This window comes from Juglans microcarpa x Juglans regia, chromosome 5D (genome assembly GCF_004785595.1).
Source record: "Juglans microcarpa x Juglans regia isolate MS1-56 chromosome 5D, Jm3101_v1.0, whole genome shotgun sequence".
Taxonomy (NCBI): domain Eukaryota; kingdom Viridiplantae; phylum Streptophyta; class Magnoliopsida; order Fagales; family Juglandaceae; genus Juglans; species Juglans microcarpa x Juglans regia.
The window spans coordinates 13,042,126-13,059,150 of record NC_054602.1 but is presented as its reverse complement, the minus strand read 5'-3'; the positions used below and the strand labels follow the sequence as shown (position 1 = coordinate 13,059,150).

General features: G+C 39.6%; 1 protein-coding gene and 1 non-coding gene across 3 annotated transcripts; both read right to left on the bottom strand.

Moving 5' to 3' along the window:
• Positions 1-225: 225 nt before the first annotated feature.
• Positions 226-15,838, bottom strand: LOC121264911 (SH3 domain-containing protein 3). 2 transcript variants are annotated; one of them, XM_041168270.1, is made up of 10 exons: positions 15,604-15,838; positions 15,039-15,161; positions 12,558-12,627; positions 6,558-6,703; positions 5,510-5,611; positions 5,172-5,369; positions 5,028-5,090; positions 4,844-4,933; positions 1,130-1,204; positions 226-570 (listed from the first exon to the last, which is right to left on the bottom strand). In XM_041168270.1, exons 1-10 carry the CDS (start codon positions 15,661-15,663, stop codon positions 451-453), a joined length of 1,047 nt encoding a protein of 348 aa, XP_041024204.1. In that variant the 5' UTR covers positions 15,664-15,838; the 3' UTR covers positions 226-450. The 2 variants fall into 2 exon arrangements, 1 of the variants encoding a protein (XP_041024204.1); XR_005940576.1 differs by having other exon boundaries at positions 521-570; positions 4,809-4,933; positions 15,604-15,827.
• Positions 2,308-2,433, bottom strand: LOC121266625. Its single transcript, XR_005940847.1, has one exon. It is a non-coding gene; the product is annotated as a small nucleolar RNA snoR74 (small nucleolar RNA).
• Positions 15,839-17,025: the final 1,187 nt, after the last annotated feature.

The following is a 17,025-nucleotide window of genomic DNA, read 5'->3' as shown; positions in this document are numbered from 1 at the left end:
TCCCTCAAAAAGGTTGAAAGAAAACCCAAACGACCAAACTACCATCATCAACACGGCTCAGTTCTAACTTCTATCAATTTGGATTAGCTCGCTTGAGGTCATGTTTGTTGGCCTTCAATTTGCATAGCTCTAGAGCTCTTTTTCTTTTTTATCAGCCAGCTAACGCCCTATCCCTAATTTTTGTTTCTGAGAATCTAAAGAAAATGAGATCCAAAGAGTGCAATCTTCTTGAAAAACATGGCCATTCTCTTGAAGTAGATACGAAAGAACATAGACAGACATTTAAAGCCTTGTGCCTTTGAAACAGTATGGCATAAGAAAGAACCAACATGATCTGAAAAACTCAACAGCAAACTGGTAATGAGTCTATTTTTACTATCATCTATACAAGTCTTTTTTTCCCAAATTGGCTCGATAGATTTAATGGCCAGCTGAATACTTGGGTAGGGCTTAGTAAACTTCACCAGCGATGTCACTGGTAGGAATTCTCTGTCTCTTATCCACAAATGTTGATGGAAACCACCCTGCTTTACCTCTGCATTCTCCTTCCGACCATCCTGATGGGCTCACCTGGATAAACATGTGAAGTTTCAGAATTACTGAACAAGCTAAGACCTGGTTAAAATATATCTCTTTGTTTGTAATTACCAGTTAAGTAAACTTATGAAAGTTTCAAATACTTACCATATAAGATGATATTGCTTGTCTCAAGCATGTACTAAACTATTTGAATGGATCTCTCAAATGCAGAAAAAAATCTTAAAATATATTGAATGAGAACCGTTCCCCTCACAAAGAGTACCCTCACCATCAAGAGGCATGCCATGAAACACTTTTGAAGTGAATGTAAAGCAAGCAATACGTATCCGTGTGCATACATACATACATACATACATACATATATATATATATATATATATGCATATGCTTGCTTATTTATAAAGAGAAGGGGACTTCCACTATTTTACTGCAAGAGAAATTATATGCAGCACATTGATTTCCTTCTACTCCAACAACAACAGCAGTGAGTTCCACTTATCCATATACGCCGCCTATGTGTAAATAAAGTACATGTACCAAGTACACGACTCAAAATGAAGCTATCTGTCTCAGGGAAGAGAAAAAGGACCTTCCGCACAACAACATAATCGCCCACTGACAAGCTTAGTTCCTTCTCTGATTCAGCATAAAAATGATGTATTGCCTGCAAGAGGTAAAAAGTAAATTTAGTGAATGATGATGTATCTATTCAACAATATGGTGTGTTGGGATGCTAATTCATAGATGAGAGGGTTGAAAGTTACAGTCGCTGCTAGATCAGTTTCTAATAGCCTACTTGAGGAAAAGCAACTTTTTTGTTCATAAAATGACTTATGAGAGTATATCCACATCAAAATCTTTCCCTTTCAGACACGGTTGCTTCCCTTCCTAATTTCTCCCAGAAGGACGTGCAAGTTCTATGTCCAGAGTTTACTTCCACAGTTTCTTTCCTCATTGAAAAAAAAAAAGTCATTGTGCAACAAGAAACTTTTAAAGAACAGGAGTAACACCCAGTGACTGAGGGCTAACCCTTACATAGATTTGGCGTCTTCTCAGGAAATGGAATTAGAAAGTTTGTACTAAGCATGTCAGTCCACTGGTTTTGCCTTATATTCCAGTATTGCTTTCGAAATGACTAGGATTGCAACACATCACTTGTTGGTTTCCTATCTTTTCCGCATTTGTTGAAAGGCAGGATGAAGATTTTTAAGAAATCTAATCTATTTAAAGGGGGGATGGATAGGATATTACATTTTAAAAAGACATGTAATTAGTAATGGGCTCCCTTAAAAAGTTCCATCTCATCTCTGACATTGCAGAAGAAAGATAAGAAGTGGCTTTAATAGAAACCAGTATGGCCCTTATACCTGAAGTTAAAAAGAAATGTGATAAGTGCTCACAGCTGGATCATATGACTAAGCCTTACACACTCCACCTGGCATTCTCTTCCTCTTAAAAGTTTCCACTGGCTCTTATTCCCCTAAATGCCTTGCTTAATCTAGGAAGTTCTTAGGACAACAATTTAAATATCGTTGGTTGTAAGCAAAATAGGAGGTTATCAGAGCACAACCATCAAATTACCACTCTAATCCGGGAAACTGGTGATTTGGGATATCATGCCCATTCAAGCTTTTATGGGATATCATTCAGTTGCCATTGGTTGCATTTTTAAGGCTCTTTGCCCCAAGCCAAGTAATGCCAAAAAGGTGGTTATTATTTTTTTTGATAAGTCAAAAAAGCAAAATAAAAATTCTACAACTAAATAGTAAATGTTCCATCATTTACTGAACCTTCAGTCACAAACAACTAACAGAGGTTCACCCACTAACAATGAGAATGATGTCCCTGACATTTACAAGAGGCCCATCCATATAGGAGGTGATTCATGTTGCTATCTAATACCTTTCGTAATCTAAGGAAAGCTAAAACCTTTGAGAGGAGCTCATCATTTTATCATCTCCCAACAATTCCTAGAACATGCCACTATCATCAATTTAGCAGTAGTGCAGTATTTTCTCTTATTTAAGGGGCCTTCACAACTTATCTCTCCTAAAGAATATTTCCCCGCATTGCCTTAGTCCTTTATAAATAGGTTCTTGATAAGGAATCGGATAAAAATATGTAACTTTTGCTATTCTGCCTTCTTCTTTCTGCATAACATTCAACTTAGTACTTCTATTTTATCTCTTCGATTAGCATTTTTGGAGACCTGTAAACATATACATGTTGTACCTTCAGTGGGTATTGACCCATAAGCTCACCCCTCATCCCAATCTTATGGGCGGATGTGCCAGTTGAGCCAATTGCAAACCAGAAAACAGAGAAATAGCACCTAACCTTTGTTTTAATACTACTATCACCCTAAGCTACTAGCCTCTTAGAATATCCTTCCAACTCTAGTCTTCTACTTAATCCTTTAAGGGGCAACCCAATTGCATCCTCTAATTTAGGTCCATTGCCATAGAAACTTACCTACTCCCAATTCATAATGTGGATGATGTTGATTGTTTGGCCAAAATACTCTGATGTATGGTGTCTTCTTTACCCCTATGACATATCTTGGTCTCCTATTACGGGCACATTTTAAAGCTAAGTTATTTTGGGAAGGTATTTTTTAGAAAGTGGAACATAGATTGGAAGATGATGTATTTATCTAAGGGGCGGAGAATAAGGGCTCGTTTGGACACTTAGAATATCTGTTAATAGTAGTGAAATGGTTTGAGTTAAGATATTTTATTGGGTTTAGGGAAATGAGAGAAAAAGGTTAAAAAAAAATATTATAAAGCTAAAAAGTTGTTTGAATATTATTTTTTAATATTATTTTTGTTTTGAAATTTGAAAAACTTGTATTGTTTTATTGTTTTTTGTGTTTTGTTTGTGAGTTTGGAAAAGTTCTAATGATTAGGTAATGATTAGACGAAAAAGTTGAAAATTTGAAATTGAAAAGAGTTTTGTGTTTTGTGTTTGAGTGATGTTTGTGAAGGAAATATCTGAGAATACCTGTGTTCCCAAACAAGGCTAGATTGAGAGGTATGGGGAAGATAAAGTGTGCCAAACCATGTCTAAGAGAGGTGTTTGATGTCAAGTGGTTTAATAGCACATCGATCCCTCATGGTAGCACTAGCTTTCCATGGAAGTCTACATGGAATGAGGCTCCCATAATGGTAGTTTTCTTCGTCTGGATAGTTGCGCAAGGTAAGATCCTTACACCAGACAACCTACAAAGGAGATATGTCATAGTAATGGAGAGTGTTGAGAGTGCAGAGGGACAAGGAAACTGTGGATCAACGATTACTCCACGTGGAGAAAGCTAGCGCCTTGTGGCATGTTGTTTTTGGCCTCTTTGAGCTAGACTGGGTGTTGCCCAGACAAGTGATAGATTTACTAGCATGCTGGAAAGGAAGAATGTCCAAAGCAGAATTTTATGCCAAATGATACCAATATGTCTAATATGGTGCATATGGCAAGAAAGAAAAGCTTTGAATACAGTTCAAGGTCAACAGAGGAACTCGAAGCCTTCTTTTTTAATAAACTGTTATAGTATGGCTGCCTATTTATGTTTCCCTAGCTTCAGCTTCCAAATTTTTCTGGACCTTTTGACTTTTTCAAGCTAATGTATACTCCATGTGTACTTGATAGTTGATAGTACTTTTTATCATTGATAAAACTTACCTTGCATATCTCATAATTCACCCAAGCATCTCAATCTGTTGTGAGCAGCTATTAAGTTCTTAGCATTACTGAATTAGTACAGAGATTGCTACCCACGTAATTTTGGGCAGAATCAAGTCCTCTCTCTTACCATCATGAGGAGAGATCTCTGTTTAGGATTTGATTCCGTCTTCTTAACCTCTGCTGCCCAAAGAAAGCAACCAATCCACCAATCAATGACAGATATCTCCTAAAATCACACCCACCGTTGAATATCAACTTCAAATTCTAAACTTTTTTTTTTTTTACTTATCAAAAAAAAAATTCTAAACCTTCAAGTGCATGGAAGAAGTTGTTTTGACAATTACAAACACCACGCACTTGGTAGCAACCTCCTCTGAAAGGAATAGGATTGAAGGGGGGGAGAGAAGGAGTTTCACACTCCACTCCGATTAACCCACTCAGGAGTCATGGATTATTTAATTAAAACTACACTAGCTGAACTCATAGCCACCTTGCCGCAATATGATTGAGACAATCTGAAATCATTTTTTATAAAATAGTCATAAATGTTTTTTAAAAAAGTATATTTCCTTGAAGCTCCTAGAAAAATTGACCTTTAAAGATCCAAGTCTAGAGAAAAGTAGCATACTTCAGCCAAGAAGTACGTCGTTTTTTCTGTGCCATTCTCTGATGAAATTATTGGGGGAGCAGAGTCTTTCCGCTGTTTCTCTAAGACCATCTGCCACAAGTTCCAGGCCAAAACATAAGTTTAAAATTTAAATAGTTTAACGGATCAAAATTCTCTTCTGAAAACAACAGAGCCAGAAGCAAACCTCAGCTTCGACCTCACCAAGTATAGCAGCTATTCTTAGATGACAAGTCTTTTCTCCTTCAACCTTCAAAAGGAAAGGTCATAAATATCAGACTCCAAATCACTTTATGTGGAAACTTGTTGCCTAGAAATGTTCTGCACATACCATCGAAACAAGCCTCTGGAAAGTCAATCTTTGCTGCTGTGCTTCAACAGCAGCCAATGCAGCTGAAGCTTCTTTACCCAGAACAGCCATGTTCGCTTTTTGTTCATGCATCTTTGCTTCAGCTGCATGCAGCTTTGCAACATTTTCAGGAGTCGGAGATTCCCTTACCCGCACTTGTCTTCTAGAAACTTCTGCTGCCTGTTTGCTTTTAGTGGTCAATATGAATTATGAGTTATGATGCTAACATTAAGAATAGGAGACCAACAAGTGAGATTTAAAGCATAACAAATAACTAATATAGTATGTACCGATGCACATATGCCAAGTGATTTAATTACCTGTGCCTCTGCTTCCTGTCGCATTCGACTATAACGTTGAGCAAGATGACGAGCATCTTCCAAAGGAGGACCAGCGATCATTGCTCTCAATGGATCTAAAACCTGGAAGGGAAAATATAGAGCTCATGCTTGTATCTTAAAGCATTAAACATTGCGGGTTCTTATAGAAATCAATTGGCCTTTAATCTATAGCTAGTCAACTTCATTCAGAATCAAAAAAAGGCTGTATATTAATTCGAGTTCCAAAACTCTACTTCAAATAGAACAAAAACCATACAAACCAAATTTCTTAGATGTGACAAAAGAGCAGCTAGAAGAAATAATGCTGCACCATAAAACTTCAACAGAGAAATATTCTAGCAGTTAAAGAACAAGAAAATTTATTGTTTTGATTGTTACACACACTGAAGCCCTCATTTTGCAGTTTCAATAAAACCTATTAAAAAAAGAACAAGAAATTGAAAAGAAATAATAGTCATAAAAATATATTCTGCCCCATCACCAAATGAGCTTTTTTCAGTGCTTACTAGTCATACCATGTACATTAACTGACGATGAAAAATCTCGATGGCAAACAATCCTAAAGAATTCCGCTTCTGTGGGCGATAATTCAACTACTCAGAAATATCTCAACTATTTGGTCTTCTCCTTTTTCTTATGTTAAATCAACAATCTTGGTGAGCTATCAATCTGTCCTGACTCAGTATGTAAATACATGGAAGTTAAAATATGATTTAGCTGATACCAGAGATTATAAGGCAAGAATTATTATTGTTTTTGTTGTTATAATCTTGATAAGGATGAAGTTCTGAGTTACTAAAAGTAACCAAAGGAACCATTTTATAATACTAATGGAGAGATAGAACTGAAAATACTCGATGTGCAAGTACACAAAATCTGGGATAAAACATCCAACAGGATACATCAGATCGATTCTTTCTTTCCAAATAAATTTTTTTTTTTGATAATTTTTTTCTTTCCAAATAATAAAATGGCTCACTTTCATCAACAATGTTTTCATCTCTGCTAGTGCAATAAAAAGGATAACCTGTGAAGACAACAGCTTGTTGAAGTCCTCTCGCTCCTTTTCCACATGTTTACGAGCGTCTCCATATATAGATGCTGCCTTAGCTAAAACATTATCATTTATGTTCTCAGCTCCATATCTGCAGCAATCCTCAGATAACTTGGTTCCTAAATACCATAAGAACTATAAATGATGAGCTTAATTCTGAAATGCTTTTGTGTGTGAGATGAATCTAATATACTTCATCCCATAAAATTCCCCCATGACAAATATAATGTGATGCAGATAGTCTACTTAATTTTTCTTTTATTCTTTTCTTTCTTTCGATAAGTAATAGCAATTTAATTTTTCACCTGAACCTCAAGTAATGTATCTAATTGGCCAAAACAAGGGTTATCATTTTCAAATAGGAGTGGAAACTTTCCATAGTTTCATTGCTACAAATCACAGGATTGGTGTCTTAAAACTCAACCTAAAAGCGTCTACATTCCATGTCTGTTTAGCACCAGTACGAATTAACATCTTATAGGAAGTATAATTGTTAAGGATGGGGTACATAAAGGCAGTCCTTATAGAAACGAAGTTATTTGAGATTGTGCATGCTGGAAGTCAAGCATTACGCATCATAGAGAGGGGAAGGAAGGTGACTATAGACTTGGTAATCAGTTTCACTACTGTGAGCTGGGTTGTGCAGACCCTTGAAGGATGCGCTCGATCAGATGCTAAGAAGGAATTTATCAAAACTTTCAGTTATGGCAGCAGTGCTTATATTGCACAGAGGTCCTCTAATGATTTCGGAAGACATTTGGCCATAGTTGAATATAGAGGTGGTGGCAGGAGAAGCATCATCATCGTTCCAAAAGATGTTGGAGGTCAAGACTGGAGAAGGTTGGCTATGGAGCTTTGTGAGATGTGTGGTGGTGTGGTGAACACAGTAGGGGAGAAGTACGGGAGTGCTGAGGCTCCCACCCAACGACCTGTGAAGATAACCATTGCCAAGACCTACACCGAGGCCGTAATGGGCACTGCTCCAGCCACAAGAGGTGCCGCTGGCAGACCAAAAGTGACACAGAGAAGAATAAGGTCAAACCTTGAACTGAAGGGCAGCTTTGGAATTTCAAAGGAGAAGGGTGTATCCATTAGAGAGAAGGGTAGAGAGGAGAGCTATGTTGCACCGTCAATCAAAGGTGCTTACACAAGAAGGGGTGGAGGCTCTCTGAGTGTAGCTGAGAAGACTTCCACAATAGCATAAAGGAGGAACTTATAGCTGTAAGGGAGAGGCTCACAAGCTTAATAAACAGAATTGATCAAGATATGGGCCTGGATCAGGGATTGGAAGTGACCTGTTGTGTTTCTGAGGCATTGGGCGCTCAAGTGGGCTTGGGAGTTAACAAGAAGACTTGGGCCGCAAAGGGTAAGCAGGAGAAGGGCCTGGGACAGAATTCGGCAGGGCCTAAGCCTTTGGACACACAGGTGGACTCGGGGGAGCCAAAAAGGCTTGGGCCAAAAAAAGAAACCAAAAAGCCCACAATCTCATAGGACATCAGGCCCGGCGATGGCAGGCCAAACCAACAGGCCAATCTATGTTCGAGGTTGGGTCCTCCTTCGGTGTTGCACAAAATCTACTGGCAGCTGACACCCACAGGACAGGGTCACCATAGAATCAACCGACGGGGGAAGGCAAGCTGGTGGCCAGATTCCCGGCCGAAGGGGGCTGCCGGAGTCGCCGCCGACAGACATAAGGGAAGCTGGGTTGGTTTTCGATACAGAAAACGATGGCGGATATGCTCAAACAGATGAGAACTCACTCCAGAATGCACCGTCGTTGGAAATGGTGGATCTTTCGAGCCTGGAGAAGGATCTAATAGAGGCGAGGGGTTGTCAAGCTGACACAGAGGCAACAGGAAGTCCACTCACAGCGATGGTTGTTTTTTACTCGAATGGGACTGAAGGAGAGTATATGCAGAGGCTAGTTTCGGGCTCAAACAGAGTGGGTGTGGCACAAGCAGCCCCCTTTGGTGTGTGAAGATGCTTGCTGAGAAGAACCAACTCCACTGTTGTCCCTACATCTGAACAAAAACAGCAATATCCAGGCTTCAAATTGGGTCTTACACAAGGCAAAGGCGATTCAACACTGTGTGGGGATTTTATGCGACGGTTTCGAGGACCAATTCATAGCCCTCCTTGCAGCTATAGAAGCTGGAAAGAATAATTTGGTATCATCCAGGGAGCTCACATCAGCTAAGAAGAAAGCAAGAGAATTCAAAAGACTTGACTGAACAGTAAATGATGAAGCAAGAGAAAAAAGCTCTAACCAGGGGAGAGTGAAGGGAAGGGCAAAGGAGGCAGTTTTATGAAACCAAAAATTGTTTCTTGGAATGTAAGGGGGCTGAACGAGAAGGATAAATGCCTTAAAGTTAGAAATTAGCTCCATAAATGGAAGGTAAACATTGTATGTTGCAAGAAACGAAACTAATAGTTATTTCCCTTCTCACTATTAGGAGTTTGTGGGGATGTAGTCAAGTGGAATGGCATTATTTACCGTCCAATGGAGCCTCGAGGGGCATATTAGTAATGTGGGACAAAAGAGTTGTGAAAAAAATCGAAAATTGTTTGGGAGATTATGTTGTGGCTTGCTCGTTTAAGAATGTCATGGATGGTTATCAATGGGCTTTCGCAAGAGTCTATGGGCCTAATCTTGACCGGGCCCGAAGTTTACTATGGGATGAGTTGGCTGGTATTAGCATGGGACCTACCTTGGTGTATTGGCGGCGACTTCAACGTCACTCGTTTTCCGAGTAAAAGATCGGGTGGCTACAGCTTCAACCCACCAATGGTAGACTTTTCTAATTTCATCTCTCAATAAAATTTATAGGATATTCCTCTTGTAGGTGGCTCCTTCACTTGGTCAAGCAACCAAGATCATCCATCTTGATCAAGGCTTGACAGATTTCTAATTTCATCGGATTGGGAGACACACTATCCAGACCTCATTCAAAAGAGACTCCCCAGGTTGTGTTTGGACCACTTCCCCATCCTCTTGAACTGTGGAGGTCTTCAAAGAGGCCCTAGGCACTTCAAGTTTGAGAACATGTGGTTGAAGTCAGATGGGTTTCTAAACAGAATACAATAATGGTGGTCTTCTTACCAATTTCATGGCAACCCCTAGTTATATCCTGGCTTGTAAATTAAAGTCCTTGAAAAGAGATCTACAAGTGTGGAATGCGCAAGTACTTGGTGATGTGGAAAGCCAAAAAAATGTTCTTTTGGAGGAACTTAAGGGCTTGGAGGGTACTATCTGAAACCAAGCGGGTTTGCAAAACCCAAGTGACTGCAGACATTGTAGGATTCTTGGCGACAAAAATCACGAGCATTATGGTTGAAGGAAGGGGCGGCCAACTCACAAAGGTGAAACAATGCTATAGAAACATTGATGATAGATGGGGCGGCCTCATCCAACCAAGCCGAGATCGCATATCACATTGTCAATTACTATGAGAGTGTGCTTTCGGAACAGTTTTCATGGAAGCCGAGACTAGATGGGCTTGCTTTTGATGTTCTTGATCCACAGGCAATGGAACAACTTGAAATGTCATTTGACGAGGTAGAGGTCAGGCAAGTATGAAAACGTATGGCGGGTGTCAAAGCTCCAGGCTCGGATGGCTTCTCCATGTCCTTTTTTCAGACTTGTTGGGATGTGCTTAAAAAAGATATCATGGGGGTTTTCCATGAATTTCATGAGAGCGAGCGGTTTGAAAAAAGCCTAAATGCAACTTTCATAGCAGTCATTCCTAAAAAGCCCAGCGCTGTAGAGGTAAAAGATTATCATCCTATTAGCTTGTTGGGTGGGTTATACAAAATCTTATTCAAAGTTTTGGCGAATAGGTTGAGCAAAGTGTTAGAAAGCTTGATATCGAAGCCTCAAAATGCCTTTGTTAAAGGCAAGCAAATCCTTAACTCGGTACTTATTATCAATGAATACTTGGATAGTCGAATTTAAGTCGGGAGAGCCGAGGCTCTTATGCAAGTTGGACATGGAAAAAGCTTATGATTATGTTAATTGGAGATTCTTACTTTATATGCTTGAGAGATGTGGCTTTGGCACGAAATGGCGTACATGGATCCATCATTGTATCTCTATGGCTTGTTTTTCTGTATTGGTGAATGGTACACCAAAATGCTTTTTTAAAAGTTCCCGAGAATTGAGACAAGGTGACCCTTTTTCTATGCTACTTTTTGTTTCTGGAAGCTTTTAGTAAGATGATTTCAGGGGTCTTGGCGGGCTGGTTCATATCAGAGATTTTAGTGGGTGAGGCACTTACAGGTTTGCTCAACATATCTCATTTATTGTTAGTTGCTGATACCCTAATCTTTGGTGGGGCCAGACATGAGCAAATTCGAGCTTTGAGGACTCTCCTATTATGCTTCGAAGCCGCATCAGGGTTGAAGGTGGATTTGGCTAAATCAAAGGTAGTGCCAATGGGGTATGTGCCCAATGTAGAGAGTATGGCATCCATCTTGGATTGCAAGATATCTCAGTTGCCCATGAAATATCTTGGCCTCCCGTTGGGTGCGACATTCAAATCGAAATCCACGTGGAATGATGTGCTAGAAAAAATGGAGACGAAATTAGCTAGTTGGAAGAGGATGTCCCTATCCAAAGGGGATTGTGTGACTTTAATCAAAAGCACTCTTTCTAACTTGCCAACTTATTTCCTCTCGTCATTTCCGCTCTTCGCCAAGGTGGCTCATCGCATGGAGAAACTCCAACGTGATTTCTTATAGGGAGGGATAAATGATGAGTTTAAATTCCACTTGGTGAAATGGGTCACAATTTGCTCTCCCATTAAAGAAGGAGGTTTGGGAATTCGGCATTTGAAATCTTTTAAGAAAGCTTTGCTTGGCAAATGGTTATGGAGATCTCACCATGAACGGGAGGCCTTGTGGCGAACCATCATTGCTTTGAAGCACAGGGAATCATGGGGAGGATGGTGTTCTAATGAGGCGAGTGGGCCCCATGGAGTGGGGCTATGGAAACACATAAGAAGAGGGTGGGACAAATATGCAGCACATACTCGCTTCAATGTTGAAAACAGATTGAAGGTAAAATTTTGGCATGATGTATGGTGCAGCGATCAGGCACTCAAGGAAGTTTTTCCACAAGTTTATGGCTTAGCAAGAAGGAAAGAAGCATCGATTGCGGATCTATTTATCATCTCCAATGGCCTTCCCCAATGGAATATTATTTTCCTTAGAGATGCACAAGATTGGGAAATGTATGACTTTTCGGTGTTCTTTGACCTTGTGTACTCCACTCACTTGTTGGGGGGAGGTGAAGACGAGATCTATCAGTACCCCTCTAAGAGGGATATTCACGGCCCGCTCTTTCTACCAAACCATGACCACACACAACACATATATGTGCCCATGGAAGAGCATTTGGAAGACAAAGGCACCCCCTAAAGGCAGCATTTTTTGTATGGAAGGCTTCTTTGGGGAAGATTCTCACCATGGACAATTTGAGGAAGCGTCGTATTACAGTTATGGACTGGTGCTATATGTGCAAGAAGAGCAGAGAGTCCGTTGACCACCTACTACTACATTGTGAGATAGCCATGACCTTGTGGAATGAAGTCTTTGCTCGATTGGGGTTAGCTTGGGTGATGCCGAAAAGGGTATGTGACCTTCTAGCTTCTTGGAGAGGTATTCGGGGCAACTCTCAAATTGCATCCATATGGAAGATGATACATATATGTCTATGGTGGTGCATTTGGAGGGAGCAGAATGCAAGAAGCTTTGAAGACCAAGAGCATCGATGGATGAGCTTAGAAATTTTTTTTTTCCATATTTTACTCCATTGGTCGATTGTAATTGATTTCCATGGCATGACATTTCATGAATTCCTTGTATCACTAAATTAGCACACCTAGGTGTTGCTCTTGTCTATCCCGTTTACTTGGGCTTATGCCTACTCTTTTTATCGATAAAAATTTGTTTACCGATCAAAAATAAATAAATCACCTGTTTCAATATGCTTATAGCCTATGGCCGTAAATGCTTCTGCTGCTTTAACAACTTCTTTCTGGAAATCCTGAAAAAGAAAAAGAGAACTAAATTCAAAGAGAACTAGAAATTACTGAATAATGACAATTACTTCCAGAAATATGATAAACCATACAGATCTTGAATGAATCATGGAAAATCAGTTAATGAGTTTCACCAAAAAGTCATATCCAATTTATATCCCATGCACTAGAAGGGCTGCCATCCACGTCCATACAAGATTGCTCTATGTGGTATGACACAAGTGGCTAAAGAATTACATGCAGGACTTCATATGATTGAGAAAATTCTCAATCATTGATTCAAAACTGGAATTCAAGCACCTTAATACGGACAAGGTGTTGCTCTGAGACATTTCCAAGAGTTATTTTTTGTATAGGCATAAGCCATAGCTTGCAATGCAGACCACAAAACAAGGAGAGGTATAAAAGTTATGAGAGAAATGGATATAGCAAGTAAATTACTGTATCTGAGATCCTGTGCTCCACATATATATGAATGACAGAAGTTGAACCCTTGATGTTATGAAAGGATCATCATTGATGATGGTAAAGGGTCAAAAGCACTCATCAAATTATGATGACATACTATGAGAATTTTTTTTATAGATAAGTCATCACATACTTTGAGACTTGTCAGTTGTTTTTTGATAGGTAAAGTCAAAAGCAAACAAAAGAAAAAAGTTGTAGAATAAAATAAGTGTCACGTCTACAAACAAGGGTGGGAAGAGTGTTCCCCACCCGGCCCATTCCTGATGGGCCTGAGCCCAACACTGGGTCCCAACCCAACCCAAGTCTCACTACTCGAAGGACCCAGAGTCACCAAAAGGGTCCAGCCCTCAAGATCATATCAGAGAAAGAAGGATATGTAACGCGGGAAACCATACACACGGGACAGATGGGACTCGGCGACTCTGACATCCCTTGTTACACCTAGCTTTGAGGAATTACGTCAGTAGAAGAAACGAGAGATGCGGACGACCCTCCATTCTCTGAGGGAGGGGACCAGAAGTGACTGTATTGTTTACCCACCACCGGGAGTTGCCCTAGGAGCCACGCCACATTAAAAGCGTCATGCTAGAAGCCACGCCGCATTGAAGGCCCTGACCCAGATCATCACATCACATTAAATGCTCATGCTAAGATGGATGCGGGCAGGACTGCTTAACCCTAACACAAGGTACATAATGTTCCCTAGGGACTTAGTATAAAAGCCCCCCATCCAGGTACAAAGAACTCTCTCTAAACTCTGAATACTTAAGCTATCAATATACGCCCAAGGAGACTAACTTAGGCATTGGAGGCTCCCCGGGCAACCCCGAGCCCACCTTCTTCTTTGTGTTTGCAGGTGAAGATCCCAGCCCGAGTTGCTAGAACCTTGCCTAGGCGTACGAAACATGACGTTAACAAATGGTTTAGCCCAAGTCTACCAAATGAATCCAGCCAAACTATCACCAAATACCACTTCCTATGGTTACAAAGAGCTAATCCAACCCAAAGCACAAAACATAGAGGTGTTAAAAATTCACAACTGTTAACCTTTTCAGTGGTGGGATCAATTAGCCCCACCAGTTTTTTTCACAAATATCAACACATATTAGTGATTACTTGTCATTATTCCACACCAGCAGCAAAAAATGTTCCTAGATTCTTGCCTCGGCAGGTAGTCAAGCCTAAAACTGACTTACCTTCACTGATGACCTTGACACCTACCAAATTCACATCACCGCAAGGTTCCATTATTGTCATGCACTTCTGTTCTGCTGGATTTGGTATGCGTGACATTCAGCAGCCCATATCCTCCAACTTACGGCTGGTGCATTATTCCCTAGCCAACCCATTTGTCCTTAGTACTGCATACACTTTTGATGATGCCAAGCCATTCCATTGCCGATTTTTGCATTCAGTACTCTTCCTATACTATCTATCAAATCTGGTAAATTTTGAAGCATTAGCACTCCCAGAAAAATCCAAGGGTCTACTTAGACAAATAGAAGCCCAATGCAAGGCTTAAGAATCAGTTCTAACAGGCTTGAGAATAGCGCATTGATCCTGAAGAAAGCTAACACTTGGGTTCACTAACATTTGATGCTGTCCTCTATCATTTCCATCACCATCAACATCCCTGGACACTAAACTTCTAAAAAACCGATATAGACCACTCCATTTTATATATATTTCAAGAAAGAAATTGCAAAATCAAAAAACAAGCACCCTGCTAACATTACCAATTGGTAGAAGCATTAGAAACAGATACCTCAGCAAAAAGAAAACAATAAAAGAACAAAGAAAGGAAAAATCGCCGCTAACTTCACAAATAGTGAAAATAAATATGTCGTAAATTTATATATATATATATAATAAATAATTAATTAATTAAAAATTTAAAAAAAAAAAAAAAAAAAAAAAAAAAAAAACAGTAGTGCAAAAACATCTCTACCCTTCCTGAACGAGTGGACCTGTACAGTTTGTCTAGCTGTTGATGTCTGTGCATCTCGACCTCATCGGTAACCATTATATCGGAGCCATCATAACCAGTTCCACCAAACTGCTTTATCACAGCCTGCAAATCCAAATAATATTAAAAAAAAACTACATTCGCTTCTATTTATCCTCCATGGGGAAAAAAGACAAGAAAAATAGATATAAAATAAAATTTTCCTCTTTCTAGAACAATCAAAACCGTCAAAGACAATTTTCACTTCAAAATGCTGATACAGATGGTGGATGTAAATTCAATTCACATTTGACCTAAACAACATCAGAGGACTGTTTGGTTCCAGATAAACTTTACACAAAAAAACATAGAATATAGGACTTGTCATTCGAGATCTGCCATAACAAAATCCTCCACTAGAATGAGCCTAATTCAACTAGCTTTCTTTTTTCTTTTCTTCTTTTTTACTTAAAACTACAAACACTTTCTTTTCCCTCTGTTTAGGCAACATACTTCAGTTTCTCGGGAATCAAACGGATCATGGAGTAAAGTGAGAGTAAAGTTAAACCTGTTGTTGTTTGGCGACTTGTTCTCTGAGCTTACTGGCTTGTTTTCTCAGAGCATCCATGGCGCCGAGAACTTTGAGCACAACAATCGGAGGCAACGAGGGTGGTCAGATCTGGAGCAGGTGGGCAAAACGGTGGGAGATGTCTACGAGTTCGTCATAGCTGGATTTCCTAGTAATGACGATCTCGGCGTTTGGGCTTTGAGAAGTGTTTGTGTGTTAGTTAGGTGTAGGAATTGCAATTGTTTTAGGACGTTGGATGAACCATTGTTAATGATCGATTTGTAGACCCCAAGGATTTGGCTCGGTAGGGTGCGAATTTTGGTTTTATGGTATACTAGTTATTTTATATTTTTTACATTTTATTATTAGTTTTGTAAAATAATTTAATTTTAAAATTCTTTATAAATTAAATCATATCTTATCAACAATATAACGAGAAATAGATCCCAAGAGAATATATCTTATAATTGAAAAAAAAAAAAAAACTTTTAGGAGTCGGTTTACAGGCACAACCTTATTAACATACATTGATTGGGGGCTTTCCATATTAAACAAATATGAGCCTTTATTCAAAAAGTGACGACGAGTGCCTAATAGCCAATAGGGCATTTCCCCCGCCTGAATTGTATGTATAATATATAAATATATATTATATTACATATATTAAAAAGTTTAAACAAAATGACAACATTTATTAGAGTTAAAAGAACTCACCAAGACGGCGCCATTATAGAATACCCCATTCCCCTCCCCTCTTTCCCTCGACCCTAAAGCCCACTTGTCTCTCTGTCTCTCTCGAATCTCAACTTCCATCATTCCTCTATGTCATACTCTCTCTCTCTCCTCTATTTCTCGCCTCACTGTCATCGTAATTTCCTTCTTGTTATCGCCGTTGTTTGTCTAATAAATGGGTCAGTGATCACCCACAGGTAAGTGGACGGCCATGAGCCAATCCATTCATATGTCTGGTCAGGCAGAGTTGAGTGACAAGGAAAAAAATAGAGCCTCTGTCCAGGTTGGTGCAAGGGCGGGCTACCCACCTGAATAGGGCGAGTAGCGGCCCTACAAGGGAGGGTATAAATCTCTCCCTTTAGGCCATAGTAGTTGCCACAAGAGGGAAGAAACATATCATTATTCATTTACACATTAGTAACTAATACATAGAATATTGCAATTAGGCCTGCTGCCACCCTATAAGAGTGGGCAATAGCCCTTATCGTACCCTTCCCTCGCTTAAGTGGGTTGTTAATATCCCCCCAACCCCTTGTTTAGTTCGTTTATCTTTGTTGATAGGGTGGATGGATTTTTATCCCCTTCATCCATATATTTGGCCAAGATGTCCCCTCCATTTGTAAATCTGACCAAAATCAATAAAAAAAAAAAAAAAAGATCTAACCAAAATCTGCGTGAAAAAAATAAAAA

Coding starts and splice junctions, on each gene's coding strand:
- LOC121264911 (XM_041168270.1), bottom strand. CDS start 15,663: ATGGATGCTCTGAGAAAACAAGCCAGTAAGCTCAGAGAACAAGTCGCC. Junction 4,934..5,027: donor TTGGTGAGGTCGAAGCTGAG/GTTTGCTTCTGG, acceptor AACTTGTGGCAG/ATGGTCTTAGAGAAACAGCG. Junction 571..1,129: donor ATTATGTTGTTGTGCGGAAG/GTCCTTTTTCTC, acceptor ATGTTTATCCAG/GTGAGCCCATCAGGATGGTC.